The sequence below is a fragment of the Halyomorpha halys genome, unplaced genomic scaffold (genome assembly GCF_000696795.3).
Source record: "Halyomorpha halys isolate HHAL.00 unplaced genomic scaffold, Hhal_1.1 Scaffold161.1, whole genome shotgun sequence".
Lineage (NCBI taxonomy): Eukaryota > Metazoa > Arthropoda > Insecta > Hemiptera > Pentatomidae > Halyomorpha > Halyomorpha halys.
The window spans coordinates 857,912-882,259 of NW_027105190.1; the positions used below are offsets into that span (position 1 = coordinate 857,912).

The 24,348-nt window shown below is 28.1% G+C and overlaps 1 protein-coding gene across 1 annotated transcript in view; it reads left to right on the forward strand.

Moving 5' to 3' along the window:
* The window catches only part of LOC106678791 (titin), a gene marked incomplete in the record, with an annotated part of 234,754 nt that overhangs the window by 138,280 nt on the left and 72,126 nt on the right, over positions 1–24,348 (forward strand). The window contains 14 exon segments of the mRNA XM_067049221.1: positions 1,097–1,342; positions 2,766–2,973; positions 3,598–3,701; positions 4,445–4,542; positions 7,699–7,919; positions 11,063–11,137; positions 13,288–13,392; positions 15,834–16,016; positions 16,103–16,232; positions 17,403–17,472; positions 17,687–17,959; positions 18,121–18,243; positions 18,568–18,837; positions 19,652–19,712. Of these exon segments, the coding sequence (XP_066905322.1) occupies positions 1,097–1,342; positions 2,766–2,973; positions 3,598–3,701; positions 4,445–4,542; positions 7,699–7,919; positions 11,063–11,137; positions 13,288–13,392; positions 15,834–16,016; positions 16,103–16,232; positions 17,403–17,472; positions 17,687–17,959; positions 18,121–18,243; positions 18,568–18,837; positions 19,652–19,712 (2,167 nt within the window).

Consider the following 24,348-nt stretch of genomic DNA (forward strand, 5'->3'; position numbering starts at 1 on the left):
GCTAGACAATCAGAAACAGCTATTTACTATAGTTACAATTAATTAAATTAAAATCTAGTTTACATTTGTATCTATTTTTATGTATACAAAACTAATCAAGCTCACGATCTTCCTTTCGTTGATTCCTGGTATCTTCTTTTTTCTTATTCTTCTTTCCTTGCGTCCAACATGGCTTCCTCTTCTTGCCGGACAGAAATTTATGAGGACCTCCTCATCTTGGAGACATCCTTTCACCTGCCCGTCCACACAACGACTGCCTCCTCCAAAACCAAAACCTGCCTTGAGGTTACATGTAAACATCGATTGTCGCACAACAGTTAGGGATTTTTCCAAATGATTTACTTTCTGAATATTATTCATTAGCACTATTTCTTGATTTCTATTTTTCCTTTAATTTTCTATATTTTCAATTATGAGGGGACGAGTTAAAATAGTTTTTATGATATTTGAATCTGCTCAACGTGGCCTTGATTCAACGTACCGCCATCTTGGTTTTGTCTTGTATCACGAAGTTATTATAAACAATGATACTTGGTTAGCTTGCTTTTTGGATAAACAAAACAAATGAATATTAAAATGATACATAAAATAAAACATATCATAAACCCTTTATACATCAAAATATACTATTTACTCAAAAAGAGCATATTACAATATAATTATATATGAGGAGAAAATGGTCAGGGGTGCAGTCAGCAAATAAACAAAAAATTGCTGACGTTTCAACCTGAATTTCAGTTCTTCATTAGGGATGCTCAGGCTGGGATTCTGACAAGAGTCAATCCTCTTCACATTAATCTGCGATCAACTCTTAACATCTCATTGTAATTATACATGTAAATAAATAATATTGATGTGAGAAGATGGTCATCAAGGTGTGGTCGGCAAACATACATGAATAAACAAAACTTATTTATTTGTGCCACAAATAGATAAGTTTTGTTTATTTGTACCACAAATAGATAAGTTTTGTTTATTTGTGTATCATTGTTGACTGCACCCCAGATCGTCTTCTTCTAACTCTGTCGTCAACTATTAACACCTCATTATAAATAATATTAATATTGATTAAAATAGGACTTTTTTTGCATTTCAGACAAGTACAGAAATTCGAGTTACATCAGAAGCCAACAAATCAGTGCTATTGATTCAAAGGGCTAGCGAAAAGATTTGTGGAAATATTACATGTAGGGCTGAGAATGTTGTAGGTTCCGTAACATCAACTGCCACAGTATCAATTTTACCAGAATTCGAGACAACATCAGTTTTGTCTCCATCATTCTTAGAAAAACCAGTTAGTGCCAAAGTTATGGATGGTGAGCCTGTACTATTCACTGCTAAGGTATGTCACATCAATTAAACAATATAAAAATTAACTCTTTTATATCTTTTTAAATACATTACAACTGTTATTATAATCATGATTAGAGACCAGATTTTTTTGGAAATGCATCTTTTGATCCTTTGCTCAAAATTCTACCAAACCTCGACAGAAATTTGAATCATTGTAAGGCATTCAAATAACATTAATTTTATTTTGCATGTTTTGAGTTTTTTACTATTTTTATTTTCTATGTATTAAGATTTTGTCTGCACAAAATTACACATTTTACTCTTTTTGGGCTAAATTTTGATTTTTGTTGCATAAAATTTAATGCTTGAAATCATATACCCATGCCACACAAACCAATATTTATTCATTTTATTATTTTTTACTTATTGAATTTACAGTTTAAAATTAACAAATTTGAGTAAACCTACACATTGATTAACATATGATGAGTCGGATTCAAACTTAAAAACAAAAAAAAAAAAGAACAAGTAAACACAAGTGAAGAATAATCTTGGAATAGATTATAAACAAAGACCATTGGTTTTGGGCAATTATGAAAAAGTCTTTTGGTCATATCTATATGAAGATACCTATACATTTTTAATCAAACTTTTAAAACTGTTCTACGTTGACTATTTTACTGTTAATTTTTTGGTTAATGGTATATTCATATATAAAGACACAATTGAAAAGTTTAGCAGAAACTGTGTAAAATGTGAAACTTTAGGGGAAAAAAATGAATTTTTCTATGAAGAATATTTTAAATACTTTTTCTACACATTTTTTGCCAATATGCATATTTTTTCTAAAACCTGAAATTGAGGGAGTTTGAAAAATTTAATTTTAGCCTTCATAATAGGAATATGCAAGAGAGAGTAACATGAAGATGTGGCAATAACATCATCAAAGGGGTTACGGGAGATAGACAAAAATATAAACAGAACAGATGAAATACTTGGAAAATATAGACGTTTATTTCCAAACATGTGCTAAGTGCTCAAGGCTACCCCTCTCCCGGGTTAATAATATAATGTATTAATATACAAATTAATACTTATAATAATTCTATCAAACAAAGAAACTTAAAATTATAATTTTAGAGGAGACCAAGATCCAAATTGGGCTGTAGCACCACGGATAGATAGATAGATAAAATTATAATACAAGTTATACTCTTTTTAATTTGTACACACTATTTATAATAAAAAATAACAAGAATATTTTCCTTTTATTTTAATCACACATTAGATTAGTTAAAAATAATACTATTTTATATAATATGTCTCTTTTTTATTTTCATTTGTTTGCTTTTACTGTTAATGGCAACAGTAAATATTTTTAATGTTTTATTTTACTATATATGTAAAATATCACTGCACTAAGTTAAAATTTAGATTATTAATTTTTATGAAAATTTGTTATCATTCTTCAGGTGGTTGGGAAACCTACACCTCAAGTATGTTGGAGCCACAACAATCAGCCCATTGTTGAAGGAAAAGGAAGAACTGTGACTCAAGACTCAGAAGGAGTTTGTCAATTAGCTATAAATGAGGTTTTTCCTGAAGACAGTGGCGTATACACTATTACTGCAACCAATACAGCAGGTCAAGCTGTTGCTGCAGTAACCTTAGTTGTTGACGGTAATTTAATTTTTTTTTTGTTTATATAATTATTCATTTTTTTTGTAGACGTAGTGAAATATTTATGGTATGAGATTCAGTATTAGATATCATACTTGTAGAAAATAACACTTGTAATGTTGAATTAAAAAACAATTGTAAATGCAAAACTTGTTAGTAACAAAGTTGATTCCCCTTATGAAGTTATAAATTTAAATTAGTAAGCTAATGAAAAGAATAAACTTTTTTTTCTTCCCCTCACAGTATATTTTGCTATCTATTCTGTTAACTGTTGTTTGTGCTTGCTAGCTTACATCAGAATTGTTTTAGTAGAAATCACTCGACCACTAATTTATTTTTTAATTTCTCTTTAATACTAGTTCGAAATACTAATTTCATAAACAATAATTTATTATACACTTCTTTGAAATTAGTTCTGATATAATTGATTTCAGTGAACAAGTTATTTTGAAAGTTATAAAAAAGAGTATTTTTCTATTAGTAATAACCATTTTAAAAACCATAGTTCATAAATATTCAACAGTAGTTTAATTATTAGACATTTTATTTTTTTACATGTTTCAATTTTCTTTTTTCCAAGGCCTGAGTGTTAACTAATGCTTTTTTTTTTCTCTTTTTATCTAGCCTATGAATATTTCCCTGATTCTGAAATAGCTTCTGTCACCGTTGCTACATCTACTTTATTGACTACACGCAGTGAGTCAGAAGAAGACCTCCTTGAGAAGGAAGTAAGTCAATTAAAATCTATATTTTTTTAAATTAATAAAATCTTATTTTTGACCGACAAATGACTTAAATGGTTAGATACAATGGGTTATTTATCTGATTTTTTATCTTGTTTCTTCTTTTCATTTTAAAAGTTAAATTATAAATAATGTTTGAACTATGATACTTTTAGAAAAGAAATTATAGCTTAACAATTGATATAATATAAATTAAGATTTATAAGAAAATATTTAGAATTTCAGTTTTGATGAACTATCCTACATTACCTGAAATTTATGTCATTCTTTGTCTTTCATATGTTATTAATTAGTGTAGCCCTTAAGCTTTGTTTTGATAAAGAGAAATTTCATTAAAAAATGTTTTATTATTTTTTTAAAATGTTTTTTCACTACATTGAATCAGATGAATTAAGTTTTTTATACTTTGTATTTTAGCCAATGAAAATAGGATAATAAAACCATAAGATGTTTTATATTCCATTAACCTAACCTATTAAAATCATAGTTGTCATTTATAGTTTTGTTTTTTGTCATAAATTTCATTTATGATATAATTTTTTTATATTAAAACTTATAAAGCATAATTCATGAAGTTTTAGTAGAATGAAGAAAATTATACATTTAAAAAAATAAAATAATTTGTTGGGAAACAAATTTTTAGTAAGGTTATTTTTATTAGTTTTTACTATAGTTACTCACTCCCCCCCTTTCCCTAGTAGTATAACTAAGATTATTTTTTTCTGTAGGAAATGATTACTGAAGTATCTGAAGACGTAGGTAGTGCACCATCATTCTCCACTCCTTTGCCTAAACTAGTTGAAACCAATGAAGGAGAACTCGTAAGGTAATGTTCTGAGAAAGTATTTTAGAAAAGAAGCAACATTCCTTGACAAATTTTAATAATTTTTATGGCAGTCCTTTTTTTCTTTGAAGTGGTTTGTTATTTTTGTCAAATATCATAAAACTACTAGTCCTACAAAGATAAACATTATAACCTACTTCATAGTGCATTTAACTAGCTTTAATTTGAGTGTTAATAGACATCTTTACGTTGAATGGTCTTTGAGATACAGATTTCTTAAAATAAATTCACTAACTACTGATTTTTCAGTACATTTTTTATGAAAGGTTGCTTTTTAAAAAAGCTGTATCTTGAACGTAAATATCTCTATTAAGGCTCATATTTTAGCAAATTTCCTCTACTTTAAATGATGTTTTCTAAGGTTTTCTAGTGTTGTCGGTAGTTTTAAACGTACAGAGCTCCAATTAAAAAATAATTTTTTTTAACGTTTTGAAACAGCCGCCTATTTTTATTCCCCCACCTACTTGGTAAACTCATCAATTTAGGCTAGTAATTATATACAGTTTTCATTAAAGTAATAAAAAATTGGGGTGAAATAACTTGCCTTTTTTGTTCTCTTGGGCTCTTGTACTATTTTATCCTGTAAGATTGACAGAAATCTAATTCAATTTGTACTTTCTTGAATGTACTTTTCATTTTATGGATGGGGATGGAAATTGATCTATTAATAAGAGCAAAAATTGACCAAAGTCAATCAATCACCCTCTTTTTAAATTAGTATTCCAGAATATATATGCGTAAGTTATGAGATTCAGGTGGATTTAAGAAGAATAAAATTTTTTTGAAAAAGAAAACTATACATTTTCATTTAAACAAAATAAAATGTTAGTATAGTTCTTACATTTTATTTTAGTAATATGCACAACATTTTAAATTAAAATTGCAAAAAATCGTTAGTTGTTTTGGCTCAGGTTTGATTGATATATAAAATTAATTGCTTCACAATTTAACTAAGAAATATCCTTAATAATTGTAAACATGGATATTTGACAAAAATTGGGGAAAACATGTGTATACCTTCTGAGATACCTATGATGATCAACTTAGGCCTAGTGGTGGCATAAGATAACTTTTACTATTAAATTAAATTTCTGAGACCACTTGACGCCATCTCGTCAAACTATGAAAAATTTGTAGTGTAAAAATATTAGTTGAAATAATAAGAGAGACAAAGCTGCCTAATAAAAAAACAAATGATTTAGAAGTGTGGATTTTTTTTTTAATTTAACATAAAACTTCCTTTATAATATGTCTTACAATTAAAAGTTGAAAATTAAAAATAACTATTAAACAAACTCCAAATATTAATCTGTTGAAAAATTTTATTTTGTTACCATTTCATATAAAATAAAAAATGATCATTGTTTTTCTATTACTTTTTAAATTATCTATGCTTTCATGGGCTTAAGTCATTAGAAATATCAAAAATGGCTTCAAATGTCCATGGAAAAGAGACCTATCACAGAATAAGAAATTGAAATTAAATATTAATTTAACTACTACTGTGTTTTGAAAAGTAATAATAGTATATACTTATTGCATCTAACTTTCTGTGAGTATATCTTACACATATGTGTGAATGCGGTCAGCCTATCATAGCTCAAAAACAAAAAGTTTTACAAAACTGAAATTATGTACTTATGGTAGGTATAGAACTGGATTGTTTTTTCAATTTTTCGCTATAATCAACTCACCAGAAGTGCTACATTATATCATTGAGTATATCCTTTTTTAACATTTTCTCAAAAATGGCTCTAACAATTTTATATTGACTCGGTACAATTAAATGGTCTTATCAGTATCAACTTGGTCATATCTTTGAAATAGTTCGGCATGGCCTAAATGACTAATTTTCAAAATAGCTTCCTGTAATATATCTTAAATTTTGTTTATTTGGATAAATAAGAAATAATCACACCTCATTGTTAGTTACAATTTATCAATGAAATATTGATGAATATAAACTGAAAAAACTTGATAATTGCTTAAAATAAGAAATATTTTCTGAAGTTAAAAACAAATTTCTTTAAATAACAGTTGTGATATAGATGTATAATATACTATTCCCAATTTCTAGCATATAAAATCATCGAAGATCAGTAATAGACGAGAAGTAATTACAGTAAAATTTAATTGTGATTATTTTGGTTCAACTATTAATTGTAATTTTGAACCATTATTAAAATTATGGTGGCTTATCAAGTAGTTGAAATTACTAATCAAAGTTGTAATTTTATTTCTTAGTTTCAAATTACAGTAATTGAAAAGTTATTGTAATTGTAATTGCAATTACTTTTTTCCTAACTCTGTTAAAAATAATTGGGAATGATGAGAAACGCATAAATAAACTTAATTTATAAATAAATGTTTTCCTGTTCTAGGGTTGTTAGATATTAGTCAGTTTTTACATTCACTTATCTATAAAGTATGGGAAAGTATTGTCGTCTCATAACTTTCATTAGTTCTACTTTAACAGAAAGTGATTTCTTTTCAATGTAGAGTACTAAGTGAAAGATTTTTGATGTGCTTTCTGCTCTAAATTTTAAAATATAGAATACGCCTTTCTTACATTATTTAGATTGAATATAAAATACCAATACATATAAAAACTGGTGAAGTTCATTGTATTTTCTCTTAAGGCTTCCGTATCTTAGGAAAATGAAATCTCAAACCTACATTTTTAATATGAAGGTTAAGCTCTTACAGAGTGCCTATGGAGATGGAACTGTAGGATGACAAGTGGAGGGGTAGAGGAATAACGTTAAATCTCCCTTTCAAGGTAAATAACTTGAATCACTCATGCAATGGCCTCAATAATCACAATGGGGAACTCAATGGGAAATATGCGACTTCCCCGGTAGTTTTTAATCTGAACATTTATGTTATGGTAGGTTGACAGTTTTCCTGAAACTTTCTTTGATTTTATTATTATGTTTATAACCACTTAACAATTCATAAAATTAGAAGGGTTTATTTATTGGTAGCTGTAGTTAACTTTTGTCTCAGAGTATTTGAAATTGGTGTTTGTTGTATTTATTAAATTATGTTTCCATTTTATAAAGGATTGTGAATTCCCTAAATTTGTTTTACTCCCTTATTTATTCAGTAAATTTTTATTTTTAAATTAAAAATTTTCAGACTAAAAGTAAAAGCTGAGGGAAAACCTCAGCCTAAAGTCCATTGGTTCAAAGAAGGAAAGGAGCTATTTCCTTCTGAAGAATTCTTGATAGACACTCCTGAAGAAGGAGTAAGTGAGTTAACTATTACACAAGTATACCCAGATGATGTCGGCGAAATAGTTTGTGAAGCACACAATGAGCTTGGAATTGCAACTACTACAACGTTTATTAATTTGCCAGGTATAAAATTATACTTTTTTTATTTGTTTATTATTTTTATGTATCCAGTTAAAATTAGTTTAAAGTTCAATTGAAAATCTTGTTTAGTTAATTTTTCGGTACATATAGTGATCTTGCAGTAGAAATATCTTGGTATTTAAGATTACCTACAAATGAAAGTAGTGTTCAAGAAAAATATCCGCTGTTGCTTTTCTCTAAAGAACCTTTAGAGTAAGATAGATATTGTCCCCTTATTCATGAGTTAATGTAAGATGATATCTCAGTTATTATATTATTGAGTTGGAACATATGAAATGTCTTTTCCTCAGGTATGAAGCAAATGGTAGAAAAATAAACTTTAACAATATCTTTTTTGTACAATATAACTTCTGTTAGCTTCAATACATTTCATCTCAATGCCTAATAAGGTTTTTTCTTTCTTGTTAAAAGAGAATTTCTGGCATTGAATCAGTAAACTTGAGAAATGAAACTTTGACCTTGTTTTAATTTTGAAATATTTAGTTTTTTCAAAATGCATCAAGCTCTCCTAAAAAATGGTATTGTGTTGGATACAAGTTAGGTAAATATGGGATAAGTGATTGAACTTTAATTTTCTGATCAGGTAATTTTTAAAAAACTTGACTGACAAACATGTTACATCACGTGATTTCCAGATTGAAGTTCTACCATATCTGGCACATTCAACTCACTACTAAATTTTTTGGAGAGGGCTTGATGCACTTTCATAAAATTAAATATTTTGAAATGAAAACAAGGTAAAATTTTGATTTTTAAGATTCAAAGCTGAAACGTTTCCTTGAACAAGAGATATAAAACCTTGGTGGATTTTAAGAGAAATAGATCAAAGTTAATAGAATCTATTTTGAATAATAATAATATTGTCAAAGTTAGTTTTTATTTTATTTTCCCCATACTGTAAATAACTGACATTTTATGTGTTACTGACCAATAAAAACATCAAACTAAAAGAAAAGGAAAAAAAAAGCAGTTTTAAATGAGTTTTTAATGGTACAGAGCTCTTAAAAGACTCAAATTTTAGCATATTTATTCTACTTAAAAAATAATGTATAATATCTCAAATTGAGATTCATACGGCTCAAACAGTTCACTGATTATTTGATTTGTCTCTGTTAATGATTTAGCGAAGATAACTTGCTATGGCATAACTTATAGTTACGCCATTTCCTCTAGTCAGTCATCTACCATGGTCACAATTCCTTATTTTTAATGTCAGTCCGAATTCAAACGACATAATAAAAAACAGTACTACCCAACCTTTTGCTTTGTTTCTAAGATTGTATCCTATTCACTCAGCTGCTAATTTTTATTCCAGCAGCTTTAAGATCACAGGTATACATTTTTAATTTCTGACCCTGCTCATGGACATGATCTTATATGCCCATACCTTAGTATGAAATAATTCACCTCTTTTGTCACAGGCTCCTAGACAATTTTCCCATTGCTGAAATTGTACGGTTATAAAAAAAATAAATAATAATAGTGAATTATTATTAAATTAATAAAATTTATTACTCAAAATAAAATTATTAAAATAATACCGATACACTTTCTAACCTTATGATTTGTGCAATTTCTATAATATCTCATCAAGGCTAGTGCCAAACAAGTGGCTCTATTGAGTCAGAAATTTTCTAGACTCTATCTGAATATGTAGCTTTAGCGTTCGATATTAAGGTTAAGGAAGGAGAACCTAAAATATAGAAACATATTCAACACCATTATTCAACATTTTAATTGTTTCTGAAATTTTAAGATTGATAAATGGCCTTATCTGCTGCGGTTTACTAATTTCATCTTGTATTGTCCTATCCTTCCACCATCTATTCTGCAGGGAATGTGAATATTCTGACAAGCTAAGGGTTGTTATGGCCATGGGGGTTGGGGTATAGGTCCAGAGCACCCAGTTTGAAACATTGTAGGTTCGATTCCCACCTGGGGCTGTTAATATTTATTTCTTGACAGTCTCGAGAAATGAATTTTGACACTCACACCTTGGCAGCGGCAACTCTGGTAGCCGCCAGGGGTTTGCAAAAAAGACCAGTAAGCTCACTTGCTGTACTAGTTCCCCCCACTAGATAACAATACTTACAAGCTATCTTCCATCCTCTGATGATCAATGATCATCACCTTCTAATATCTGGCTTCTTGCAGTTTCTCATTTTATTATATCATTAGCAGAAGTCTCTCCATGGGCTTCATAGTAAAGAAGATATCATTAGAACCTGTATAGAATTGGAGAAACATTTTCTGAGAGGGATTCTATTCTTGTACCTGTGTGTTGAACAGATGAATGCTTTATGAGATCTTGATTAATTCATTTTTCTACTGGCCTTCCTTTCATTTTCAAAATCCTTTTCAGTTACTGGGAAATAGATTAGATGGTCACTGTCATGTCTGAAACATTATCAATTCCTACTACACGAATTTCATCACTAGACACTGAATTTAAAATTTCCTTTGAATATAAGATTTTGATCTTCCATTTACTTATTTTAAACCTATAGTCAAGGAATGATTAGTTCAGTTGTGGTGTCCACTTTTTTTGTTAAATGATTGACTACTATCAGCTATAGCCAAAACTTTATTTAGTAACTCTCAGACTAATGTTTACAAATTATGCATTGTTAACAAATTTAGAAAATTTTTGAGGTGGAGAAAGAAATTTCAACATTTCTTTCTGATTTTCAAAATATGTTAACATGCTACAATTTTATTCAATTATATCTGTTTTTTTCTTTCCTTTTCTTTATGTAATTATTTTAAATGCTTTTAAATTTGTTAATAAAATTATTTTGGTGATTTTGTTGAAATTATCATAAATAATTAATCGAATTAGCTTTATATTATAGTTAATTCATTTATTATATTTATAATATGTCTTCTTTATTTCAGAGACCATCACTTCTTCTGCTCTTCTTTCCGCTTCTCTTCTCCTCGCATTCCTCCACAGCAAACATAACACAAAGCTTTCTAATACACCTTTTACACCTTACTCATTTGTTTTGTCTGTAGTGTTTGAGATAAAAAAAATATATTTATGTCAATGCTAAATGAAAATTTTTTTTTCAGGTTTTTATCTGTTGTGAAAATTTTTCTAATATTATTTTTCTTATTTTACCTAGGAATTATGGGAACAGTTGAATACAGAAAGCCCGAATGGGTAACTCATATGGAAGACATGCAGGCAAAACTAAGAGGTAATAGCACTATTTCTATTGACTCGCTTGATGAGCATGATTCTTGTCGTGGTGGATTGACAAGTTCATCAAATTGGGAATCTGTAGCCGACTTGAGTGAGTCTGTGTTTGCCTCAGCTGAAGGTAGCTTTTACCTCTTACCAGCTATTGAGGAACAGAGTGAGGAAGCATCTAGTGAATCATCACGGTCGGTAGGTCGCTCACGATCACTGCACAATGTGTCAGCTGGTTTGGAATACTTGGATGTAAGGCGCAGAACATTCCCTAGGTCAAAGGTTGAAGCCAAATGTAAGGATCTTGGTTATCCATTAGAGCCTCGTGAGCTTGATCCAGAAGCATTTGACCAGCTGCATACAGCTGATTCTTCTGAGGAACTTCAGGAATTTTTGCTCCTTGAGAGTCAGTGCATGTCACAGGAAACTGGCTTAGCTGCCGCTTTCCTCTCATCAGGTAGATACTAACATACTAATCATGCATATATTTCCCACAGTTATGTTCAAGACAAGATCCAGAATTGAAAGTTGATTACTTGAAAATTTATATGAACAAGGTCAATATATATTAGATAAATATTAGGCCACTAGAGATTTGGGTCACAGTTGCTTATACTACAATCTTCTGTTTAATTTAGCATATTTAGATTATAATGAGCAATTATGTTTTAATTTAAATACTCAGCTTTCCATTTTGGTTGATCCTTCCAATTCATAAAAGTTTTATAATCCTCAACCATTGTTTTAAAATTTGTTCAATCCTTATATAGTGATATATTAAAAAAAAATTAGAATAATGATTGAATCCTGAACTAAATATTCTTTGTATGTTTTAGAATGATTTTTTTTTGTTTGTTCCGTATAACTAATTTTTTTTTATTTTTTGGTAACTAACCAATTGTGTGGATTTCTGTTATTAATAGACGAGTGATGAAAGAAACCATTGCTTCAAACTTTTCTAGTCACTTTAGGATATAGGTAAGTACGCCTTAACATTTATATATTTTACCTTTATACATATATATATGTTGTTTGAAGTAGTTTAATAGTGTTTAGAGTTATAATTACAATTAGAATTAGTTATTTCTTTTTAAACTTAGGACTTAAGCTTGGAACGGATAATGTCTTCCATAATTTTTATTAATGTTTTACAAATATAATTTTTTCCCTCACCTAAAATTACCTACATAAATATTTAGGTTAGGTATGTATAGTTTTCACACATCAGAGTTTTCAATGGTTATGTGAAAACCATAAATAGTAACGAAACAAATATTGAATTTGTAAAAATCAAAATTCTACAGGAATATAGAATTGTTTCATACTTCAAGTATTTTTTTTTTGCCAGAATAAAATATTTATGATAGTTATTTATATTAATTTTAAAAAATTTAAATATGTTTCAATGTTAAAATAAAATGTTTTTCTATCAGTTATTGGGAATATCAACTAGCCCTTTTAGAGCAAAGGTCTATTTCAGGTTTCTTTACCTGTGGCCTTTAGTACAATTTTTATCTTTTCATACCAAATGGCATTTTTGTATTTTATAATTACTATCTAAAAAATTAAAAAAAAAAAATTATTTCTAGAGATAAACCCTTGGCTACAGCGAATAATTTCCTCACAATAAATCCCAAATGATGTTATAAAAATTAATTGAACTAAAACCATTTTTTTTTTTTTTTTTTTACACTTTTTGAATAATTTTAACTCAATAGAATAAAACATATTATTTTATAAATGTTACTGTTTTTTTTTATTTGAATGCAATAAATCAATTAGTTCAAACCTGAGAACCTTTTTCCATTATGGTTACATTATTATCTGAGTTAGTGGGTCATGATTTATATTATTATCATTAATATTTTTTTTGGCCATTTTTTTTTTTGATCTCTGGAAAAAAAATGCAGACCTTTTCTGATTATTTATGATATAGCTTATTTATTTATTGATCATTATGCACTTTAATATTTCTTTTTTTAAATTCTCATAAAGTAATTAATAAAAAGTAATTTTTTGAAATATAATTTTACGTATATTGTGTTTATCCAAAAAGGGTTAAAGTCCTTATTTTATTTATAAATATAGTTATATGTGTGTGTTTGTATGTAAATATACACTATTTATACATCTTATAGATCATATACATATTTTCAGAACAACAAGCTCTGCCAACTTTTATAAGAGAAATAACTGACGAGTATGTTAATGAAGAAGAGGCTGTGACTTTTACCTGTCAATATGCTGGAACTCCACAACCAGGTATTATGCCTCTCTTGATATACAATTTTAATTCAAATTTTATCATTATAACAAAGCTAAGTGAACTTTGTCTATAATAGTATACTCTTTTTTTTAAAATTATTTTATGAGGTTGTATCCATTATTTGTTTATATATTATCTCATTTGCCAACCATTTGCTTATTCGCCTTCGCTAGTTTGGCATTGAATACAGTAATAAAGAACTTTTCATATAGCATAGCTATAGGAATTAGCAACAGATTTGAATTATGCAACATTTTTCCTATTTGGTACAATTCACTTTTGAATAATGTTCATTATAATTATTAGGAATACTTGTTTTAAATTTTTTAACATCCTTTTTCCTTTCGACTGCCACAATTTTTGTGAAAACAATTCTTAGAACTGAAAACGTTCACTTGTATTTTATATTTTAGACATCAAAGAATAAATTTGGTTCCATGTTTGTCTGTCTGTAGTCAAATTTTTGTTCAGGGCATAATTGATCAAAGCATTATTCCAATTTTGATGAAATGTTCAGGTATTTTGCAAGTTGGTATGTAATTGTTCCCATATTGATTTTATCAAATTTTTTCCATAATTTTCACTAAAATGTGCATATGTATGTATATCTTATACGTACGCAACTACTTACCAACTCGTAAAATTCCTGAACATTTCATCACAATTGGAACATGGTTTGATAAATTATGCCCTGAACAAAAATTTGACTACAGACAGACAAGCATGGAACCAAATTTATTCTTTGATGTCTAAAATATAAAATACAAGTGAACATTTTCAATTCTAAGAATTGTTTTCACAAATTTTATACAATTTCCTTTGCATACTTATATTTCAGAATTGGCTCCTCTGATTGAGCACAAATTTGGAGGAAAGTTGGGGATCAGAGTGGAAATTATCTAGTATCAATTTTATCAGATACCCTTCTGTAGTTTTATTTCCTTATTTGCAAATTTATTTTCCTTTGTACACCTATATTTTTAAAACGACTCATCCTATTTAATTCAAAGTTGGAGATAAGAGTGGGCTTGGTCTAGTATAAATTATGTTGCATTTCATTTTCTACTTCTGCTTGCCGATAAAAAAACTAATTTGCTGGATACACTCATATTTAAAAAATGGCTTGACCCATAGAATTTAATCTTAAACATTGAAATATAAGTAATTGCATATCCAATAAAAATATACAGAAAAAAGATTATTTCCAGAAATAGCAATTCTGAAATAAATAAAATAAGGGGATAATGATAGAAATAGTTAGAAAGCTATACTGAGACAGTATAGTCTTGGCCAGTATTACTAGCCCATGTACTTGGGAGTTATTTTTTTAATCTAAAATAAAAAAAATCAAACTTTACGAAACTTTAAGATGCTATGTTGAAAAAAAAAAATGTTTTTTTCTCCTCTTAATATTAAAGTAGTGTTTATTTACCGTATCATTGTGGTATAAATTAGGTAATAATCAACTTGTTTATAGAGTGAAGATTCTAAAATTAATTCTTTTTATCATATTCTTCCTTCTTTTTTGTAAAAATTAAAAACGAACTTGTATTGAAAAAAAACAATAAATATCCCCTAACCTTTATGGTTTATCAGGCAAACATTTTTTTTTTTCACAAAAGTAAATGAATACTCATCAGATTAATTTTTAAAATAAACTTTTTAAATTTTAATAAATAAAGCATTGCTTATATTCAACAACTGGTGTCATTTCTTAGTGAGGTTCTTTGTCAATTATCCCAAAGTAAAATTATTTGTAAAAACATTTAAATAATTCAGGTTATCGTTTATCTTTTATATAAAGAAAATTAATAAATAAATAAAAAAAATACCCAATTGTTTGCTTTAGCTGTGTTCAGAGAATACTTATTCCTATCCCTAAATGCCTTAGGCACTTATTTACTAGTTATTCTCATTTTCTGTTGTTTGTGTTTTATTAAAATAACCAAAGTAGATATTAATTTTTTCTTAGCTTAAAACAATGAAATGAAACAACTTAGTGCCAAGTAGTAGTCTTTAATGAAACAAATTGTCTCCTATTCTCACTTCTTCCACCCTGAGAGAATCACTTAAGAGTATGATTATTTTAGAGTCAACTTTTTTATTGGCTCCTAATGAAGCTGGCCATTTCCGGATTATACATCCATAAAATTACTACAAAGCAAGTTTCTAACCGAAAAGCAAATAAAAATTTTAGTTTTTATTTATGAATAATTTTTTATAATTATAATTTATATTATAATCATACAATAATTGAAATCTTTAAATTATCATGCACTATTATTCATTAGTTTTCTAACTGATTTAAATTTAAGAACAATTAAAACTTGGTGAATTGTCAAATTTTATATTTCTTTTGTGCCAAGATTAGTATAAAGTGATGCATAGGTGGCATTTTATTCTCCTTTTTTTATTTTATTCTCGTCCGTCTTTTCAGTTATCATATGGTATCATGATGACAAACTGGTGAGAGCTACTGAAAATGTTAAGATAACAATTAAAGATAATGTATCAACTGTTACCATTAAAAGAGCTACACAAGAAGATGCTGGTATTTACGTTTGTAAAGCAACTTCTGACATTGGTATTGCAGTTACCAAAGCCAAACTTACTATTGTTGGTAAGAAAAATCTTTCTATGGCTGTTAAATTATTTTTAATATTTTAGTTAGTCAAAATTTATTATTTTTTTTCCCATTTCCTGAAGGAGGTCCTTCTTTAAAAGAGAGGAGTGCTGAAGAAACTGAAGAAAAAATTGTTACAGAGGTAATAGAAGAGAAGAAAGAAAAGAAGAAAAAGAAGAAGAAACCGGTTGTGACCCATGAAGACAAACCAAGGTATTTTGTTTGCTAAACCTACTTTCCATATGTTAAATTACATTTGTGATGATTATTTGCATGATTATTTGTTATGTTTTTTATTTTCTTTGAATTCTTTTTAGCTAATTATTATTAATTAATTAGATTAGTGTTGTGTTGGTATGAATTATTATATTCACAACACTTAATCTGTTTGATTATCTTTATTAATGTGATGATCCAACCGTACATATAAACCTTAATCAAATTTTCAAATATAAACTATTAAAATTAGATTAAACTGTTACTTTAGGCATTAATGCATTAATAGGTACATACATTTATTACTCCTAATATATTAATTTATTGCTAACAATCAATAATTTAAATTTTGGTAAGTGCCTATGGCTGAAATGTCTTTAGAAAAAAAAAATTATAAATCACTTTTTTGAAATTTAATGAAACATACACTCATAAATCTATTGAGATTAATTATATACTTTATAACCATTTTATTAGTCTTCATCTCTTTCTCTTAATTTATGAAATATTGTTTATTAAAATTATTATTATTGTTGTATTAAAATTAGATTAAATTGTTACTTTAGGCATTAATGTATTAATATATACATATATTTATTACTTCTAATATATTAATTTATTGCTAACAAACAATAATTTAAATTTTGGTAAGTGCCTATGGCTGAAACGTTATAATCATTTTATTGGTCTTCACCTCTTTCTCTTAATTTATGAAATATTATTTTATTTTTGCTTCCTCATTACCCTAGTTAGAGAAGCTTTGTATTGATGTAGAAAGAGAAAAAAAAAAATTTGTCCTCTGAATCGAAAATTTCTAGTGACATGTTTTTAGACATCAAAGAAAAATTTTTTTTTAGCACATTTATTTTTTACAAGCTGCTAGTCTGGTTTGGCCTGAAAATAAAGGAAAGTCGGGGACTAGTGTACAAATGGACCAATATTGATTTTATTAAATTCCATTCTCTACTTTTGAAGTAGAAAAAGCCATTTTCCTTTAAATATGTATATTTCAAAAAGAACTCTCCTCCTTAGATTTTATTTCCAAACGACAAATCATTAACTTTGAAATATAGATAATTATGTAGCCAATAGAAATGGTGTGGAAGCTATGTGGTAGAGTTATTTTCCTATTTGATCTATCTAATGAATGATATATTATTTTTACAGGGACTCAGTTGATGTGAGTGAAGTTCAGCCCTTAGAGAGTGTCACTACTTTCTCTGAAACATTAGAAATGGTATGTTTATTGGTATTTACAAATTATCTTTCTCAACTATTACATTATTTTTTCATTATAAAATTTGGTTATATTGCAATGATCTTGAATTCTTTAATGCTTCCTGCTACCGAATCATTAAATTTATATATTCTTTGTTGTTATTAATGATATTCCATCCTCTTAAAAAAATTTAAGTGAGATTTAAAATAATAACTCTACATTTTATGATCAGGCCACTGCTAAGAAACGAGTTGATGTTCAAGAGTCAGTTGAAGTAACTGCTGTAGCATCATGCAAAAAAGTTCCTGATGACAAAGATTTCCCCACTGATGTTCCTGATGTTGCGGGCATTGTGGCTCCGATACAAGAATCAGTTACTGTCTCAGAAACTACCAGTGCTGAGACTACTGGAGAATTTTTCTCTGAGACTAGGGAAGAGGAGTTTGCAAACATTCAAACTAGGACCACACTGAAGAAGGCTAAAATTCACAAGACATCAACTCAGGTAAGGCAGGCAATAGATTCCTGATCTAAACATTTATTAATTTTTAAATATTTATCAATCCAACATGACACTTTTACATTGTTTGAATATTCAAAACTTCATTGTGTTTACTTTTAAATAAAAAATATCATTACCCAATATCAGTAATAACGTAATTGCAGGTCCGTGAAACCGAAGAAAAGACTGAGATGGCAATAACTGAGGATATGCTGCCATGGCAAACCCCTCTTCAGGAACTAGCTCAAGTTGATGTACTTCTTCGTAAAGGAGTCACAGTCCAAGAGGTATCATGGAGTTGTTTTATCTGATGTTTTTATTCTTATATAGCTGTAAAAAGGTTTGAAGCAATATCAATCTGCTATAGACAACCTTAAAATAAAATAGCAATGGATCAAAAACCTAGATATTTGCCAGCTTTCCTTAGTTAACAAGCTCCATTCTTGACTAAACATGATATTATTGTTATTTAGAATGATGAAAGGATTTTTAATATTAACAAACTAAAATTTTATTTTATTTAACAAGATATCATATCAATAGGCTCAAAATTAATTTCTGGTGTGTTTTTAATCAGTAATAACTCTCCTACATTGATTAAATCATTGCAGGTCGTAACGTTATATGAAGCTTGGCAATTCCCAGCATTGAGAACAGCACCAGCCCAAAGTGCTCTTGTATCTCTTGTAGAGCGTCAGGGCCATTCTTCTCTCATAACAGAAATGGTAACACATGAGTCAGTAGATCAGACACTTGCCGGTGTCTTCAAAGCATTTCTCACCATGGTGGAAAGAAAGGCAGCCTCAGTATCTGAGATCATACCACTCTTTAAACCTGCTGATTTCCAGACTGCTCCCTGGGAGGCAACATCAACGATGCCGGTTTGTTACTAGTTTATGATTATGTATCTGTAACCGTGTAGCATTAAATAGCTATTAGATACTTACCCTTGAATATATCTTATCCTCAATAATTATTTTATTTATTTTAACTGCTTGATGGTTTATGTTTACTTAAAATAAAAATCACAGTGATAAAGGCTGGATAACAAATAATTACAAGATAATGGATAATGAATAACGAAATGGACTGTAATGTCAAACTCGTTTAACACAAGTACTATACTTCTCTTTTTTTTTTTCTTCTAAATTTTATCTTCCAACTCCCCAATAGCATTGTTGTTTTAATTTTTGTTACTTTTTTCTGGTATTTTTCATATCAAAATACATAAAATAGATACGAAGGTTTGGATTAATAAATTTTCATAACCTAAAATGGTATTTTATTTTGAAATAAGACATTTCAAACTCAAAAGACTATCCTAATGTTTAAAAATTGTAACATAATAGGATAAAACAGACAGAATAGTTTTCTAAGAAATTCCTGATACTGAACAAGGTCGATTAAATATGATCATATAAGGTAATATGGTACCCAACAAACCATATATCTTCAGTGTAACTGTAAAGTATTGGATGTCAAAAAACACATTTTTGATATTATCATTATTATAATTGCTAGAGGAACCATAACGCATGATAGCTGAATGTCAAAAGTATTATTAACTCAAAAATATGATTTTCCAATCAAATAACATTCAGTCATAACACTTGCTCTATATAAATATATATATAATATTTTATATTAATCTATTTTTTATTTTTCTTTGAATAATAATTTAATTTGTTAAAGCAGGTATTGACGGAAGAAACTGCAACAGAAACTATCAGTAAAACTAGCAAAGTTGAAATTAAAGGTACATATACCTCCTCCACTCGCTTTACATCTTAATTATGCAGCATGTAGTCAATTCCAAAATCTCTAGTCAAAATAAGCTCTCCAATTTTAAAGTTGTTATTGTTATATTGTTTTTATTTGTGTGATTTTATTTGCATGCTTGTAATTGTAAAGTTGATCAAGGTTTTTTATTATTATTATAGCAAGTATTATTTTAATTAATGCTTATATTTATTTTTTTAATGAGTTGTTGTTAGCTTAATTAATCAATCTATCAGATTTGATCATTGTATATTTTTATTTTCATTAATAAAATTTTTTTTGTATTTTGTTTTTATTTATTTAATTTTCTAATTTGTGTGGATCGGTAATCTGTTGGTTATCTGATTCTGAGTAGAATGTATGTAGCTGTATCACATAAAATGCTAGTTTTAAATATAATATTAATAAAACAAGAATAAATCTAATAATAATATATAAAGTAATAATAACATGCTTCAAGGGCTTCAAAATACTGGTTTGAACAAGCTTTTCATTTTTCTCATTTTTGAAGATTATATTTTCAGCATTTTTTTTCTTTAAATTATTGACTTTTTACCAATATTGCTATTTTTCTAACACCAATATATAATAAATTTATTAGTAGCAAGAAAGGTGCATGTAGTTTCAGCTTCCATCTTTAAATCTTCAAGTGAGGTAATACACTGACATTATGCTCATAATGTCACATTATTCCATGTTTTTTTCATTGTCTGAGAAACCGATTGAGACCCTAATGATAAGATGATAATGAGATGATCATTATGTGGAACCCAAGGTTATTTTCTTTAAAAAAAGAGTAACCTTCTTACAAAGCATACCACAACCAAGGGCTTCCAATATTGAGGCCTGTCACAACTGTACTAACACCCCTCACCTATATCCTGCCTCTGTCACAATTATTATATTGTTATAATTATTTTTATAAGTTAGTAATTTCATTATCATTATCAAATATGCCTTAATCTAAATAACTCTTTTTTTACAAAAAGATAACTTAAATTTTTTAAATAACTAAAGTAAAAATAAAAAAATTAAAAACCTACTGCCTCAAATGTCAATTCCAAATCCCCAACATGAGTGAGGTACTCCTGTTTTATACCATGCTATTAAAAATTCTCTTTCTTTGTAAATTCCAAGTTTCAAGAGACACGAGAAAAAAATTTGCTTATTGTGTATGTTTAGAAAATATCAATCCAATTACTGAGATAAGCGTTAGTTGTAAGTGTATTTATTCTTGTTTTATTATTATCTTAACACTGGTATTCCATGTGGTACAACCAGATGTTTGCTACAAATATCATTGGCAAAAGTGTGAAACACTTATCTCAAATCCCAACTTTTCAGAAGAGAAAAAAAAAGTTACAAATTAAATTTCCATGCCATCAATGTTTGTATTTAAAAATATATTCACTAACAAAAGAATAATTGTTTATTAACAGAAAATTAATGATTAATTTTTGTGTCTTATGTTTTGGCCAAACTAAAATAAATATTGGAGGAAGATAGTCCGGGTGGCGGTCAATAAAGGTATCCAAGTAATAAAAGAAAACTATTTATTGCTAACCGACGTTTTGCCCCACTTTGCAGGGCTGATAAGAATGATGTTCTGTTACCAATTGGTAACATTTCTTATCAATGACCGCCACCCGGACTATCTTCCTCCAATCTACTTCATATGGTCAGCTATCTTCTTCCAATTAAAATAAATATAATAACCCAAAATAAAATCCTTTTCAACTTATATAATTTCATACTTTTTCTGATGAGATGTCATTGTACGGATGAACCTGTAATAATCCCAATTTTCAAAAGTTATTTTATTTTTATTTACTTAATATTGTATTTTCAAAGACAAAAAATAATCAGCAAGGAATTATCTTTAAATCTTGAGACATTTTAACCCTGTTTTGCTTTCGTTAACCTTTCCAATAGCATGTATTTTACATATCAAATTATGTTTGTTTTAGTATTTTTAACTTAATTATGGCTCTATCTATTAAAATATATCAGTTAACTTTATCTTTGATTTATAAAGTATTTCACAAATTATTCGAGAATAATTTAAATCATTAACTCTTTCACTTTTTCCTTTGGTTAGCTCTTGAAGTTCTCTACTGTGTATACACTTAAGTTCAATATTATTTGTGTTATATTTAATAATAGATATGAAAAAAAAAATATTGGTCCCAAACTGGATTCAATTTTTGATCAATGATACTTTTGTATTACAATTTTCATTTTAATTTATTCAGACTCATTATTATGAAATCTCAGAACTGTTAATTCCAACCATTATCTATGTGGTGCGTTTGAAGTGCACAAAGGAATAATGAAAAGGAAACTTAAGAAAAGAAGAAAATCCTATAATGTACAATATCAAGAATGTAAGGGATCAAGACTAACTGCAACTATATTTTAAAACATTTTTACAAATACAGACATTGAATTGGGGAACCTGCCAAAGGTTTTATGTCTGCAATTTTTTTTACTATCTTCTGAGAGAGAATTCACTCCATTGTCTGGAGAACATTACTGGAGTATTTCCATAAAGAGGTGTAAGAGTTATGGTATTCATGAAATAAACAAGTAATTTAATTTGGAAGTGAATTAAATGCAAAAGTTTGAAACTATATAAAGCAAACAAACAGCAGCAGGGTCATGGGTTGAGAACAAACTAAATGAATAAATCAATAACGATGGCTAACTTTCTCATAATTATTTTTCCTTTCATTTATCCAGTATTTTTTCTTTACATACAAATATTCAATATAGCAATTATTTTTCATTATTTTCTTCACATAAATAAACCCTATGTTATAGATATTTTCCGTTATAGAGGTACTTTACTTGCACTAAAAGTTACAAATGGTTTAACTGTGGTTGTGAATAAAGATAATATTTTTCTGGATCAGTCAAAGACAAAAAATGTTGAGGTGTTTGGGGAATCAATTTCATATCTCAATGGTTTGTAAGTAACCTATTCAGACCAACCAAAGCTTATGGATTTCCTGTCTTTTGATAACATAAAATTAATATCAAAATAAAAATAAATATTTATTTCTTTTTGATGTAAATTAGAGAGTTTTCTTGCCTTTGTAAATCATGATATGTTAACAGATCTATACTAAATACCTAAACTTTAAGGTAAAAATACAGTTGATGTTTTACTCCACCCCCTTTTATGTTGTTTCGGACTTACATCATTAGCCAATTTCTACTGGGGTACATTTTACATCCAGATTAATTAAAAATTATGTCACTTAAACTAAAAATTAATTTTCAATATTCAACTTGTGTCAAAGGATTTAATTTTCTATGTATATATATATTTATTTTTTTTTCAAGAAATATCCTTATTACTTCCCATTTCTTTATTTGCTTATTGGAGATGTTTCGGACAATTATCCATCATCTAGTCCAGTCTACCACTATACTGGAACAAATTTACAGCATTTACATAATTAATGACTATATTACAAACTGTATAACTATCATTTTAATAAATGAAAAAAGCCAAATATTAATATACTTTTTACTTAAGTACCGTATTTTCATCCTTTATTCTTTATCACCCCCTTAAAGGATTTGTCTTTAAATTAAATTTTATCATTATTTGGAAATTAGTATTACAAAATATCATTTTGTGTGTGAACCTGAAAATCTCGAAGTGGTTTGCCCTTCCACCTTTAAAAGAAGAACAAAGTGTTATAAGTGTGATTATCAGATTATGGGTGATTTTCATGACTGAATTTTAATCATTTTGTCAAGAATCAGAATATAATTTTTCTAGTGCAAATTTTTCTATTATGCTCAGCTGTTAATTTCAATTAATTTCCAACATTTTTTCAGTGAAAAATTTAAAGTTTTCAAATTGCAGTAGGTAATTACAATCACCATGAATTTATAATTAAAATGTATTTTTCAAGATCTAAGGGTTAGGAAATATGTACAATTGGGCAAAAGATGAATTAGGTTCCTCTATGCATAAGAAATTATAAATAAAATTAAGATTCTATCTCAGAGTAATAGGTTAAAAGATTATATCAAAATAACTGTCAAACAATTTTAAATAACATTACTAATTTGACTGTGTTCAAGGTACGAGTTTTCATCTCAGTGAGAGCATTTCCATATTTTTTACTCAGCCATAACTGCTGTAACTAAGATTTAAAAAATGTTTCTAGAAATTTTCTTACAAAATACTTTAATTATAATGAATCGAGTGATTTTAAAAAGTAGATGGAGAGTAAGATAATAGTGGTCATGTCAATGATAAAAGCAAAGTATGTCTTAAATGAGTATGCCCATATGGGAGGAAGCTCGTGCAGCTCCTTCTCTTGCTCATTTTCCCCTCCTCACTATAACGATACCCTCCTACCAGGAACAAAGACTACAATACAACATTTTTATCAACGAAATTGTTCTTGTTTTACTAAAAAATGTTCACCACTCCATAAAATCTATTGGAGCCTCACCAACTGAAGTCCATTCTCCATTGATGGCTGGTCCTCGAAAGATAAACTGGACTCCACTCAGAAACAATTTTGCTGCTATTCTCTTTCATTCCATGCTTAATCTCTGACATTGTTTTTTCTTGATAAAGAAAAAGTTTG